At 42.0% G+C, this 15,109-nt stretch overlaps 1 protein-coding gene across 7 annotated transcripts in view; it reads right to left on the bottom strand.

The window, feature by feature from the left end:
- LOC135904960 (uncharacterized) overlaps positions 1 to 15,109 on the bottom strand; it is a 235,496-nt gene that overhangs the window by 162,261 nt on the left and 58,126 nt on the right. For 2 of the 7 annotated variants that reach the window (XR_011513096.1, XM_070536726.1), the window contains one exon: positions 10,365 to 10,458. The exons of the other annotated variants lie outside the window; for them this stretch is intronic. Coding sequence is in view for 1 of the 2 variants with exons in the window: in XM_070536726.1 (XP_070392827.1) it covers positions 10,365 to 10,458 (94 nt within the window). In the remaining variant the exon portion in view is untranslated. The remainder of the gene's footprint in view (positions 1 to 10,364; positions 10,459 to 15,109) is intronic. 7 annotated transcript variants of the gene reach the window in all.

The following is a 15,109-nucleotide window of genomic DNA, read 5'->3' as shown; positions in this document are numbered from 1 at the left end:
ACGCTGTCTGCTTTGTATGACTAGCCTTTGCTCGGCTCCGAGAAATTTGCGCTGTTGCCTGCGCCTGAAAAAACATGAGATTGGTTCACCACCCACACTTCACGTTACCATTACAATATGTATTTTTAAACTGTGCTACGTACATTGCATTTCACTCAAGGGATAATCGGCGGCAGTTACTTGAGCACTACTGACATTTTTTTCGATTTTAGATGCACTGTCTTAGCTGCTTAGATGTGATAGATTACGCCGAATTATACTTTCTACAGGCGCCCACAAAAGTGGTATGCTCCACGCAGCAGGAGCCGCAGAAAAGGCAAACTGCGTCGCAACGCCATCTACAGGCAGCATCTGGGATTGAGACAGCCAATGGGTGCCCTTTATTATCTGCAAGCATGTCCCTTGACTCGTGTCACTGCTTCGTGCTTCAGCTCGCCAAAATGCCAAGCGACGCCGCTGAAGTAGCAATCTGCGTGGAGTATACCACTTTTGTCGGCGCCTGCACTTTATGCAAAGTAATCATGCACGTAACTCTTCAGAACGTCAGTTTGATCCAGAGAAGCTAAACCTACGTTACTCAGCCACAAACGTTTTCGCACAACGTTACTAGAATGAAGCACCCGATTTGTGGATTATGATCCGTCTCCTCTTAAATATGTACATGGGCTGTGGATGCCTACTTGTACGATTAATAGATTTCTCACATACGTTTAGGTCATAGTGACACAGCAGCAAAGAATATAAGGTTTCTCGTGAAGTCCTTGCTCCTTCAACATTGCAGATGGCTGTAAGCCTTCTGTGGCAGCTGTTCTGTGCCCAGTCTAGTCGGGCAACACGATAGTTCTAATTTCTTTCATTGCAACTTTTTATTTGTCGCAATGAGAACTGTTAACGTCATCTGGTATTAAAAGCTAGGGTACAGTAGTTATCTGAGGCAACCTCCATCTTTGGGGATGTTTGAGTACGCTACTACTTGGTCGCGCTCTGTAAGCTACAATAAAGAAGTCACTGTAGCGACGCAAGTTACTGTAATGACGCAATCCTATTACTAGGCTGAGCCGAGTTGGGAAATAAGTAACCTTGCTGTGAAATGATACCAGTGCACGCACGCTCATCATACCGCTCTGGATAATTTCTCTTCGTCGAAACCGCTTGGTGACGGCCTTACTAAACTCATGGACCCACTAGATGGATAATGTCAATCATAACGTTTCTTTTCTGGCGGTTTTATCAATATAAAGCAATAACAAAGAGCTATGTCTCAAAAAGCTGTGCTTGAAGTTCCTATGACGCCAGCAGTATTCCAATCAACCCAATAGCTTCCTCGCAAACCTCTTTTGACGGCGAAACATTACGTCCGAGTTTACACAAATTTCACTATCTCCCGTGTTTCAGGCATTGCTCGCGATTTGGAGCGGTTTTTCAGCAAGGAAAACAGTTTTCCTTATTTGGCGTGTGCGCCTAGCGAGCATCATCTAATTAATATGACAAGCTTTAAATGAGACTACGTCGTCTTAGATTAGTCTTCACAAAGCGCACCTTTTTGCACTCCCGGACGTTAGGGCATGGTAGTTGTTTATATCGGAAGTTTGTAGTGTTTACTTTAGAAAACGCTAGGATAAACACTTCGCTTCTTCCTACTCAAGTCACCTGGTATGACGGCCCGCCTGAAACGAGATCATCGCGTTGCCCTTCGACTAATGCTTGGATTACCTTGTTAGGCACAATCTCTTGCATGGCTCATTATAGCGTATCAGTTACCTTGCGGCTGCAAGCAGACCAGAGAGCTCTGCACCACATATTGAATGGCCAATTGCTCCTTGATCGTGGTATTCACCACCTGTTCTTTCGCATGGGTAAAATGGCGGCACCTTTTATGAACATTGCCGACATTTCTAAACACGCTTCTTCAGTTACCTCACAATCATTCACATATACAAGAAGTGTGATATACCTGTTTCAGCAATGTTCCAATTGACTCAGTGGCCCCCGTTCGAAAGATTTCCAGATTATATTCAAGTATTCACAGCGGCATCTGTATACAGCGAAGATCAAGGCTCCTCTGCAGCTTTTGTTCGGCCCTTCGACTCTAGTACGATGGATGTTTCATATACTCCATCCAGCCTCATTATATATACATACATATATATATATATATATATATTGAAGCAATTAATGTTACACGAAAATACGTTCAAGAGGCGTTACTTGCATCCAAGATTGTCATTGTTGCGTACTCCCGCACTGCTCTTAGGAGGTTTCAACGCAGTCAGATTTACTGTCCTGTTGTGCGCAGCGTTACTGACTCTGGAAACAAAACTTTATCACGAGGGGTATCTCTTGTTGCTCAGTGGATACTTTCAAGCGTAGGTATCGCCGAAAATGAAGAGGCTGACCAGCTGGCTTCAAATTGTGCTCAACTGGCTGCTCAGAAATTTTGTGCAGGCTTGATGACGATCGTCTGCTGATTCGTCGCATCCACTCAAATGGCAACCAGACCAGCGCGTCGCAAATGGAACGTTGCCACGCCATAGTCGTGGTCGACGGTTGCCTCGTCACGCTAGATGTCAACTACTCAAGCTGAGGCTTGGCTGTGCTAACGTGCGTTAACATTTGCACAGAGAAGGAGGTGTGGCGAGTCCATCGTGTGCGTCTTCCAGTTGCTCCAAGACACTTCAGCACCGGATATTGGAGTGTCCTGCTTCCAGTTCGCAACGAATGTCGCAATAGTAAGGGACCATCATCTCCTTGGCCTGCGGTGTACGACACTCGACGAATGTTTGTACCCGAGTGGTTGAGCGTCTCGACGAGATCAGGCTCATCGTGTTCTACTCCCTTTTTCAGAATTAACCAACTTGGGCGTACGTTTGTAACTGAGACACTTTTTATTCTATTCAGCATTCTTTAGTAGCGTGACCAGCAGTCGTCTGCCTTACTGTGGGTGATCACCCAAGATCGATTGCATCCCCTCGACCCATCTATGCAACTGCGGCTGTTAGCAGGGCTTCCGCGAATATAGGAAACAATGCTGTGCCGCTTGCGTTTGGTCGTCACAATCAACAACGCATATACGTTTTTGATTTAAATGGCCTACAGCGCCGAGTGCAATGCCTGCGGTGTTAAGGAAACTATAAAACATCCACTGTGCTACTGCCCATCTTTTGATAATGAGAGACATGACCTCTGAACAGCTCTCAGTCAGTTAGATAGAAAACCATTACCTTTGAACAAGATCTTGGGACCATGGCCTCGCATATTGCAGCTACAAAAGCCACAAAAGCGCTGCTGCAATATTTGAAAGCTACCGGTTTGAGTCACTGTCTATAATCCAAACCGAGTGACCGCATGATATCCTCCTTGGACTTTCTCTTCTTCTAATCTATCCATACCATTTTTCCATTCCCCAGTGTAGGGTAGCCAACTGGGCTATGTCCTGGTTAACCTCCATACCTTTCTTTAATATTTGCTCTCTTTCTCCTACTGCGTTTTCCACTTTTATATTAAACATTTCCCAAATGGTTCTTCCTTTCAACCTTCCTCTCCTCCTTCCTATCTTCCGATTCTATGTTTCGGTCCCCGCCTTTATTAAGAATAGGCAGGCCTTGTGCCCCATCCAGCGGCAGTTGCCAGCCTGCTCCTCGCTTTGCCTTTCATGTCAAATATAATATGTTTTCAAGACAAATAATATTATTAATAAGAATAAATAAACATTGTCCTTTCGCAAACAATTATCAGTTTTAATGCACATTTATAACGGTGAAAAGCGCATCAACAAAAGAATCCTGCGTAGCAGCTGTTGTAATGACGGTTGATTAAATAATATCTTTCAAAGATTCAACCCCATGACTATAACCACACATGGTCACGGGCGGACTACAGGTAGTGATCCTCTTTAGTGTACTATTTGATGGCGTGAGGCTTTCAAGGCTTCAAAAAATTATAAGCGCTTTCCATTTACGAGCGCAATGGAAACGGGGTAACGCACTCTCAGGTGTTAGTTCTGGCTCTGAATTGTCTGAAATCATCTTATGTTCGCCCAAGCAAGCTTTTTATTCGTTTGTTCACGTATTTTTTATTCACACCAATGGAAAATGGAAAGCACCAAGAAAGAATGAAAAGAAAAACATGGTTAAAATATCAGTGTATACTAAAGGTAGAGCAGTCTACGATGTCAGCATCTGATTTCTTCCGCATAATTAAAGGTGCGCTCCTCATTAGAGCGAAAAAACTGATCTACTGCGCAGTCACCGAAATATTATATATCAACTATCCTTCTTTCCACTAGACGAATCCAGCCTACATGTGAAAGTTCTGCAAAAGTCATCGCTCAATATAAATGCAGTACGGCCCAGTTATCTCTTCATACAAAAGTTTCCTTGTCGCAAACAGATGCAGAATTTCTTAAAAGTTCAGTAAAAGCCAAGTACTTCGCCTTTTAAGCACCATTGGTTAGCGTAATTTACTTGCGGCGTTGCAGGTCAAGAAGGCTGTGTTCTATCGCATTTGTTGCCTCTGACTTATCGCGGAAATTTGAGGTGGCGTATGGTGACCTAGTTTTCACAGTGATTTAGTGGAAAGCGAATTGTATGGCGTTTTTATCTTCAGAAGACGGTAGTAATGAAAGCACTCGCAGAGTCAGCAAAGTAATGTAATCAATCAAGTCTGTGCAACCAATTCAGTATAAACACACTAGCCAGCAAACTAGACGCAGTTATTCCTACGGGACACCCATGTTCTTTTATCTTGGAGAGCGCCGCCTTGCCACGCTGTTATCGAATGCAAATCTCTTGGGCATTCTGTGCGAAAGTGTACGGTGAGTCTGTGTTTTGTATTCTATTGCCAAAGAAGAGTTATGCAGAGTCCATTACTTGTAATAAGAAACGGAAAGAAGGAAATTCCCACATTGCGAACTGCCACGGTGCCCCGTTATTTGGTGCTCAGCTAGTATTATCATAATATTTGAGCCTTTCCTGCCATTTATGGATTTATTGCCTGCATTCATGAGATTCACGTGTGTTGTTTTTGCCTGCTCAGAGAATTTATTGCGTTTTCTGGGTAGCATTTTACTCGGAGAGCGTATATATATATATATATATATATATATATATATATATATATATATATATATATATATATATATATATACATATATATATATATATATATATATATATATATATATATATATATATATATATATATATATATATATATATATTTGGGTAGGCAACGCATAGTTAGGACTTTCGAAGAGCAGCATGAATGCGAGGAGCGGCTACGTGCTACCTCTGGTCGTATTGGCGTGGAATTCCAGCACAAGGGAAGTCCGCATGTCCCCATTACACTGTAGCTGAATAATGCGTCGGAGGAAGAATTGAGAAATAAAGCAGTACAAATCCCTGTCAGTATAGTTGTAGGGGCGGCTTTCAACAGCTTCTGTGGACAACCACGTTCTCTGGACCGCGATGGTGAGTCAATTTCTTTTTGCTACCGACCAGATTACGATACAGCGCAAATAATGAAATGGCAACATTTTCTAGGAAATGCTTGGTACCTCGCTTCAAGACCCATACCAGCAAGCTCCACACTGTTGCGCTAAAGGAAACACAGGCACACGCGTATATATATATATATACATATATATATATATATATATATATATATATATATATATATATATATATATATACATATATATATATATACGCGTGTGCCTGTGTTTCCTTTAGCGCAACAGTGTGGAGCTTGCTGGTATGGGTCTGGAAGCGAGGTACCAAGCATTTCCTAGAAAATGTTGCCATTTCATTATTTGCGCTGTATCGTAATCTGGTCGGTAGCAAAAAGAAATTGACTCACCATCGCGGTCCAGAGAACGTGGTTGTCCACAGAAGCTGTTGAGAGCCGCCCCTACAACTATACTGAGAGGGATTTGTACTGCTTTATTTCTCAATTCTTCCTCCGACGCATTATTCAGCTACAGTGTAATGGGGACATGCGGACTTCCCTTGTGCTGGAATTCCACGCCAATACGACCAGAGGTAGCACGTAGCCGCTCCTCGCATTCATGCTGCTCTTCGAAAGTCCTAACTATGCGTTGCCTACCCAAAGCAGTACTGCACCAACAATGAAATCAGTTGCTAGGTTCGTTATTTTACATATGAAAGGCTAGTGACGTCAGTCCCCACACGGCGAGCTGCCATCGCCGCGGCAGCTTGCGAAACAGTAATATTTGCCGGGAATGTATGCGGGGAGAGCTTCTTGCTTCGCATTGTTAGCAGGAGAGCCCAATTACGTGGTTTTGATGCTTGCTTTTGTATGTTTTTTATTGAAACAAATGCTGTGCTGCGTGTTGCATGGGCTAAACCAATGAATGCCTTCACATTTCAGTTTGATCAATGAACGCTATTTTTTCTTTTTATTCGGGATAACGACGCCACGAAAAATCTAGACCAACTACACTGTCCTTTTACAGATTTACTGTAAAAAAGAAGATTTAAACATATCTCTAAAAAGGCCAGTTTTAACATTTCCATCTTTATATTTTGTTACGAACCAGCTCACAACAACTTTCTCAAAATTATATAATTTTTATGGACGTCAGAATAATTAGCTATTCACAGGTACACGTAATAGCCGTCCGAACTAACCGGTAATGTTCGTTTAAAAGCGATGCTGAGTGTCTTTTTTTTATGCTAACCACTTTTCACGACCCTATGATATACAGTGTTCAGCCACCAAACAAGATAATTGGGTTTTATAGTATCCTGCACTTCTTGCGCCACGGGAGAGTGATGGGTAGTTGCTCTCGGAGCAAATGTCTTGAACGCGTGAAAAAGGCTCCCGCTTTCATAGTATACAACTATGAGTCATTTTGGGGACCAGTGTGCCCACCGGTAGAGCGAAAATTGCCTAATATTTAGTTTTAGTACAGAAGCACTGTAAGCGTGAAAAAAAGAAAGCGCTATACAAGGATGGATAAGTTAAAAGCGCTGCTCAGTTTGTGTGATCGCTGGAATCTTTTGGTGCACATTCATGAAAGGCCAGAATACAGAACCATAAGAGTTGTAAGGAAGAAGAACGACGCTGGAAAGGTCCGTCATCATCGCGTGCTTCGGAGCCAGAAGATCAACGCGCTAGAAAGCGTGCCAATGAAGTAACACGCTGCCTGCGGTGCAATTGGGCAACGGGATCTGTCAATTTTTAATGCAAGGGAAGCTGAATTCTGCGCCGTCACAGCTACCATCATAACAACTCGATGACACCTTAGGGGCCAGGAGCCACGTAATATTGTTTACAGGTCACACACCGAAGTCTAAATGAAAATGAGTGAGCGCAAACTTTTAACGCCTTAAGGAGTTATGTTTCTCTAAGGGAATATTTTTTTCTATGTTGAATAACAACTTAAAATAAATAAATAAATCAATAAATATAAATCATGACCCATTCCACTCTCTGAAGGTGAAATCAGCGCAGCTTGTTCGGTGGCCATCGTGACGAAAGATAAACATGCACATTTATTTTAAGAGATGCGGGGTCATTGGTGTTATACGTTCGTTATATACGTTCGTGTTTTCATTTGCCATTTCATTTCATTTCATTTTCAATTTCATTTCATTTGCTGAATTAGAAAGCAGACGAGGACGCTTCTCTGCGCGCATTGGCGCCTCGTTTAGCGGACGCCAGGGAAGAACCAGACGAATACCTTTCAATAGATGCGCTAGCGCTTTGTTTCTTTTTTGGTGAGCTTGGTTGACGCTTGAAAATTCGAACGCAACACTTCAACGAAAGGTCGAGTGTTGTTCTGGAACGGGCCAATATATGTAGATGAAGTGCCACTGATAACCGGAACATTGCTTCGCGATGTTGTGAAAATTATAAAGGTAACATCATAAAATAGCACAGATGCCGAAGAAAGTTGCCGAAGCCAGAGGAAACACACATAAATTGGCATAGCAAAAACAATTCAAACCAGTTCGTTTTGAAGATCGAGCGGTGCTACTCCCAATTATTTTTTAGATTAAACTGCGTCAGATGGGGTCATATTTTACAGACATCGCATGCGCACTAGCTGTTGATATCGCAATGATTGTTTAAGAACTGGCGGCTCTATTTCTTTTAGGCTTGAAGCATGAGCAACCTATAGAAACATACTGAGAAGCATCGTTGAATTCCAAGATTTTGAACGGCACTCAGCAATTGATATTTGATTGCAGGTAATGATAACACAGATATTTGCCTTAATATAATAATACACTGAGTGTTTGTGTAGGTACTGATTAACTTCTAAATCAGTCATTATCTATGTTTCATTTTTCAGCCACCGCGGATTCTTAGTGGCTATGGCGCTTCACGGGTATGCATGAAACTATGGGCACGGTTCCCAGCCTTCGAAGATGCATTTTAATGAGGGCGGAACACAATTGAAGAAAACACATGTGTACTTACATTTGTTTGCAGTGTAAGGTAGTCAAACTTATTCTTCAGTTCCTAACTACAGCATTCCACATAATCACATTGGTTTTTCACACAGGAAGACCCAGAGTTTTTCCTTCATCTTAACCTTTTCGAGCATATCCTTTTGGACAACATTCGCTGATAATCCCGACGATGGCAAGAACGCTGGAGACATCATTAATCCAAAATAGAGGTCGTCGATCCATGCACAAGTCACGATAAAGAGCAAGTCCACCGTCGACAGTAAGCTGTTAGCGCGGCTAGGGCCTGCATAGACTAGTCGGAAACTGGCGACGAAGAAGCCTTGCGACAGACTTCTGACAATCAGTGTACCCCTTGGAAGACGAGACGAACTCAGCCCCATAGGATGCTTAGCCATATCCGCAGATGGGGCGGGTTAGAAAGCTTTATCATGCAGTATAAGGGAGCCTGATTTTGCGCCCCTTTGCTACTTCACAGGCAAGTGGCACTTCAAGCCTCCATTCGCTGTGCTGCCTGCGTAATGACGTAAGATAAAAAAATAATTGAGGCCCGTTATTTCACTCTGTATGGCCATTTGGAAGTGTAGAAACGAGGAGCAAGATTTTTGATGACTATTTCATATCACGTTTAATTTAGGCACGTATAGTAATTTTCCTTCTTAACAACAAAATTCACAGAATTATGTTGAATTAATGAATTCTTCAGTGGATATTTCCCTTAAGTAATATTCGCCCAGCAGATCATTATTTTTTGTGACGTAGTTCGGTATAAATTGTGTAGGCGTTGCTTTGTTTTCAACAAAAAATATTACCACGCAATATACGTGTTCATGCGAAAGCGCCCTACCACATCACAGCTGTATTACGAATGCATTAGTTCCAACAAGACGATGAGCTACGCAGCGTGAATAAAACTGTAGAGAAAACAAAGCCTATTGGCTATTCCTTCAAAGCGGACTATAAAACAGATAAAAATGCAACACTTATAAGCATGATAAGTATTAGTGGTGACGTTCCTGGTTGGTTTATGTTGAAGGTTTATGTTGTAAAGGGACCCTTATTTTATTACACTACCACATGTACTTATACGCATCAAGTGGCGAGCATTTTTCCATAGAGCGAATTACAAAGCCTTGAGCTTTATGATTCAACGTGTCTACCCTTCGACGGTCAACATCGCTTGCATTTCTCTATTATATATGTGGTCACCAAATGGGAGTATGTCTCTTTGGCAGTTGACTTTTGTTGTCTTTAAGAAATATGACGGGCGCTGTGCCCCTTCCGGTGGCAGTTGCCAGCCTGCTCCACGCTTTCCCTTTCCTGTTACTGTGTATACGTGTTCAAAACAAATAATAATAATAATAAATATGAAGCTTAAGCAAGCAGTATACGGCATTGCGATTGCCTATATGAAAGGCGTTTGAAACGATACGAGTGCTTTTGATCTGTTGCTTCTCAACAACTGCACAAATACTTCTTTATTCTTAATTTATTTTAACAACAAGTGACTTTCAAATTGCGTGTGTATATTATGGTAATAACTGCGCCTGATACAAAATATATTTTTAAACTCTTCTCAACTTGCAGAGGCTGTATTGTTACATGCTATCTTGGTGACTCAGTGACTCCATCATCATCATCATCATAATCATCATCATCATCATCATCACAATCATCATCAACATCATAAATAATTTTCTCATAAAGGCCTCAATGGGAAGTTACTTCCTGGAAAACATGCACTCTCACGTCTTTTATACATAGAAAAAAAGCTTTCGGAGCTCCTTTCATCCTAAAATAACCATACAAATGAAATGAAGCGCTACCATAGGCCTTTGCGACCAGAGTTCTTTGCCGATAACATATTGAGTTAAGTCTACGCATAGGCAATACTAACATCGCTCCCGCTTCGCTTCGTCTCAGTCTTACTTCGCTTCTCAGTCTTTTTCCTTGTGCTTCGTTGTTCGCTCAAGCATTCGCTGTGTGGGAAGGCATCCATCCGAGAGGTGAATTGCATATTGGTCTGCGCAGAATAACATACGAGGAAATTGCTTCTCGTTTCGGAGATATCTACGCCCACCAAACCTAATCAGATTATGTCTCGAATGTACTGAGGCTCCCTGGCTGTGATATATTTTTTCCCATCTTTAGCTGCTCCGGATGCTTGTCGATTCAGCGCCGCGGCAATGCGTAGAAGATATTGGGGCACTGCAGCGAAGTTCTGAGTTCACTTTCTAAACATAGCAAGAAATTGCCAAAAATTCCAGGGGCATAGAATAGCGGTCACATGTGATAACAAGAGTGCAAAGCATCTATTCAAGCAGCACTTGTGCGTGGTAGTGTCCAAATATAAAATATCGGAAAATGTGAATGATATTCATGCCACCCTAAGGAAATAAACATGCCCTAAACAATCGGGCCGTAGTAGCGTCGATATGGAAGCTCTGGTGGGCCACATTCATGCCTTTTGCATTATTAATTCAACAAGGCACCGTTTGCGTTTAATGGAGTTGGTAGAAAATAAAAATATGCTTAATACGGTACACGCCAAGTTGTTTGCGGCCTTAGGGCTATTGCCTTTTATTATTTCTTTCTGTCAGGTGCTAATATGAAATTTGGCATTCGTCGGAGGTTTCTGCGTTCATGGGCGTTAAAAGCAAATATTAGGGAACCCATGGTCCTGAAACTCGCTACGCGAATTGTGTGTCTTATTGAAAGGTAAGTGCTCAACTAGTAATGAAGACAGCGGCCTCTCTAAGAACTCATCGGTTCGTTGAGCAAGCTGAAATATTCCTTATGAATTTTTCTTTCCAACTAACTCTTGCAATCTAGAACATTGAACATTGCTATCTAGAACCTGTGACTACTATTATTGACGCTATGCAGAGGCATTTACAGCTGTTGCATAAAGTGTTGTTCTGTTGGCTCCTTCGTTAAAGGGCCCCTAATCAGGCCACATAGCATATTTCGGTTACACGCTAGAAGCTGTTATGTGTCCTCCAAGGAGCGTTCTGCCGCAAAATTATTTCAAATCTGCTCAATATCAGCCGAAATAGAAATATTTCAAGGCCACGAAACCATGAATTCAGGAGGCGAGGGCCGCTGCCAAAAGAGCCACTCTCTCCACTTGGCCCGTCCAGCCTCCGCCACCGAAATTCTTTGCTTGCGTTCTCCCATACCGGACGTCAAAAATCGCATGACCCATACGTTACGGGCCGAGGATCTCCGTTGTGGAACCTAGGATCTTCGCTACCGAAAATTTACGGTTGATTCAAATATGTCGCCCTGGCCTAGCTCTAGTGTTATAGCATGAAAAATGGGGAGCATTGCTCAACAAAGCAATGGTGTAGATCATGTGGTGGCACAAGACAGAGTAATGAAACTGCTTTAAGGTGCAAGCAGTTTGGTCAAAATACAAGTACAAATGTTGTGGGTCTCCAAGTCACAATGGTTCCATGCCATTAGGACGAGTATGTAGGTATTACCAAAGAAACCGTACGGAATTTCCCGCGCATCAGGATAGGCACCTAATTTTCTCAGAATTTCTGTATTTAGCGAACCATAGATATGTTTATTTGGTCCCATGTTTGCTCTAAAAGAAAATGTCTCCGATTACTGCTATTGTGTTTAGTGTTATACTTATCTGGTAAATATGTTACCTAAATTTCTTCGAACAAGAGCTATGATATGCAGGGCATAAAATCCGCTGTCAAATATAATCACATTATAACAACTCATAGTGTCAATTTTCTACTAATAAAAACACCGTCGAACTTGGGAGCTTTGCCCATAATATTTTACAATCCATATTGCGAATAAAGGGAAAATCAGACATCCAGCCGTTCGTAGCAATTGCTACAAAGGAAACCCATACGAGTTCCTCGAAAGAACAAGCCTCATAGTTGAAGAAAAATTTGTCCTGGTCCGGGACTCGAATCGTGTTGTCGGCAAATTCGATTTCACCCTGCCATCTGCTAGCCACCTGGTTAGCTCAGATGGTAGAGCGCCTGCTCCGGAAAGGCGGTGGTACCGGGTTCGAGTCTCTGAGCAGGACGAATTTTTCTTCAACTCTGAGGCTTTTCTTTCGATGAACCCGTAAGGGTTTCCTTTGTAGCAATTGCTACAAAAACGGGTGGATGTCTGATTTTTCTTTTATTCACTACTTCTCTCAAACTTGCAGGTTTCCGCAGAACTACTGCATCAATCCATATAGCGGTGCGAGAAAGTCCGAAAGGTGGAACGAATCGCTCAACAACCATGCGTATTGCAATTGATGTTCCAATGATACTGCTCCCAAACATATGATTCGAGAGAAAACACTAAATTTTATTGTTTTCGTAGGTTTGTCTGCCCATCTCCAGGAGTACGTGATTGCACCTTATCCCTTCCTATTGTAACCAGTGTTCTTTGCAGATAGCTTATGATGGATTTAATGAGGTGCCATCCTGCTATTAATAATACAGCAAAGGTTTGTTTCACCTTTGGAAAGGCGAATACAGCAGGGAGACCGTCGTCTTAGGCGCCTTTTCAAAAATTAAACAGTATTCATTCGCGAAGCTTGCTGCTGTTACGGGATTTCTTTGCATCTGCCCCCACGTTGCGGTTGTTGGTGGCTGAACCTGTCTTGTGCAACCGGCCTTTACAGGACATAGTGTAAACCGGCACCGCATATTGTGCAAGTTGAGGCTGCTTGGAGCAACAAATGATGTGCCTAATACCGTACATGTGCTCGAGCAGAACTGCCTGGGTCATGCCGTCATCGTCGTTTGCACCATGTTGCGTTGCTATGTATAATTTCATTTTCAAAACTCAATACGTGCTACATCAAAGGTGTTTTTCCGAGCAGGAAAAAAGCCCGCGAATGCACAGGAAATTGCCACGCGGCTAGCCGCAGGAGGCACTTTGCGTGAATTTGCATTTGCGTGTACATATAGGGAACCTACGCGCAAATAGGCTCCCTATTGCTTATAGCCTAACCAGGATATCAGAATAGGCTCATGCGTTACGAACAGTTTAATATGTCAGGTGATTCGTCATACCGATACTCGCCCACAACGAAAATAAACGATCTCTTTTTAGCCTTCGTTATATCCTGGTGCTTTTTGAAGCTAGGAGAAAACATTAATATCGCCTTTGGCATATGTTACACATATACTCATTCATTTGAATTATTCCAAGAGACGCACATTACTTGCATCACAAATCGAAATACATATTTGGAAAATTTAAAGAAATTTCATTATTCAACTGCTTACCAAGTTACTTTATTGGTTATACTGAAATTTTGCGAATGAGGCCAATGTGTTTACGGAGCGTATTCACTTAGGATGCACTTTAAAATGAGGATCAGTTCTGATATAGATGACCACGAGACTTTCCGTTACGATACACTTTTGATTGATATAACTCTTTAAGAAAGGTCTTTCTAGGCTATTGAAGCACTACAAAAAAATCCAACCCCAATGTAGTTCCTCGCACATTTGTAAATGCATATCTGAAGGCTAGTGCTAGCCTCTGCATTTATTCTAAATAAATAAGGCTTGCGAACTCATCCAATACTGTTCGAAAATTGCAACATGTGTCATAAATCAGTTAGGTAACATGGAATGTGATATTTCTTTTATTAATCAAAGATTGTGCAATACGCTTTATTGTGGAAATTGTCTGTGGCTCTCAGGGTAACACAGATCAAGGAATACTAGCATTCTACTTCCCAGAAGTGATTTTGAAAATTTCCGTTAACAGAAAGAAAGGCAACTGTTGCGTATACGAATTTGTAGTCCACAGGAAAGTAAACAAGCAAAAAAAATAGGCTTCTTATTGAAAACAAGGCTAAGCGTAGCGGTGTGCAATCATTGCCTGTACCCTGAACTATTTCGTAGCACCATTTGGGATGGCGTTATCGATGCGCAAGATTGCACAGACCTGCCTCTACTCTTCTCTGAATTTCGGCACAGTGCGAGCGCAGCAAATGCGTCGACAAAATTGCATCTGAATGTCGAACGAGAGAGCTCCCCCCCCCCCCCCCCTTATTTTCGAGGGCATAATCGGGCTGGCAGTAGGTGCTCGGAGTTCAATCTATCTCATGTACACTTCATTATTAGTAGCTTATTTTCCACGAGTATAGCCCAGGCAGTGTCACGAGTTTGATATAAAGAATACTTAGCTTCTTTTTCGAATTGGTTGTATTCGGACTCGCCTATTGTTGTTGCGGGAGGTACCGTTCACTCGTGTGATCGCCTACTATTGTTAGGTGAACAGCAGAAATATATCTAGGATAGGCAGATGCCTTACTATGTATGATGGTAGTAGCCGATATCTATATGAAGGTGTGCTTTTAAATCAACTATTGTCATATAATGTAAATATTGATGTAGCTTTTGGGATGTTCCTTCACTCTGAATATATTCGTTTCATTGTGTGGGTTAGTCTGGGTCAATTATACAAGAAGTGGTTTGTTTCTATAGCACAAAAGATAATGTATCACGCGGCTTATCTCCATCAGTATCAGCGAGACTTCAATAATATCCTTCGACAGCCGTTGCAACTGTGTACTCCCTATTACTGCATAACTCTAGCTATAATTGTCCCTAACACCTATATATACTCAGCTGTTCATATCTATCATGAGGTCACCTGGTCGTAACACTCTAATAAATGAAAACTCAGCTCAC

The sequence above is a fragment of the Dermacentor albipictus genome, chromosome 3 (assembly GCF_038994185.2).
Source record: "Dermacentor albipictus isolate Rhodes 1998 colony chromosome 3, USDA_Dalb.pri_finalv2, whole genome shotgun sequence".
Classification (NCBI taxonomy): Eukaryota; Metazoa; Arthropoda; class Arachnida; order Ixodida; family Ixodidae; genus Dermacentor; species Dermacentor albipictus.
Note: the sequence above shows the minus strand (reverse complement) of the source record. Positions and strands in the feature narration are given on the sequence as shown.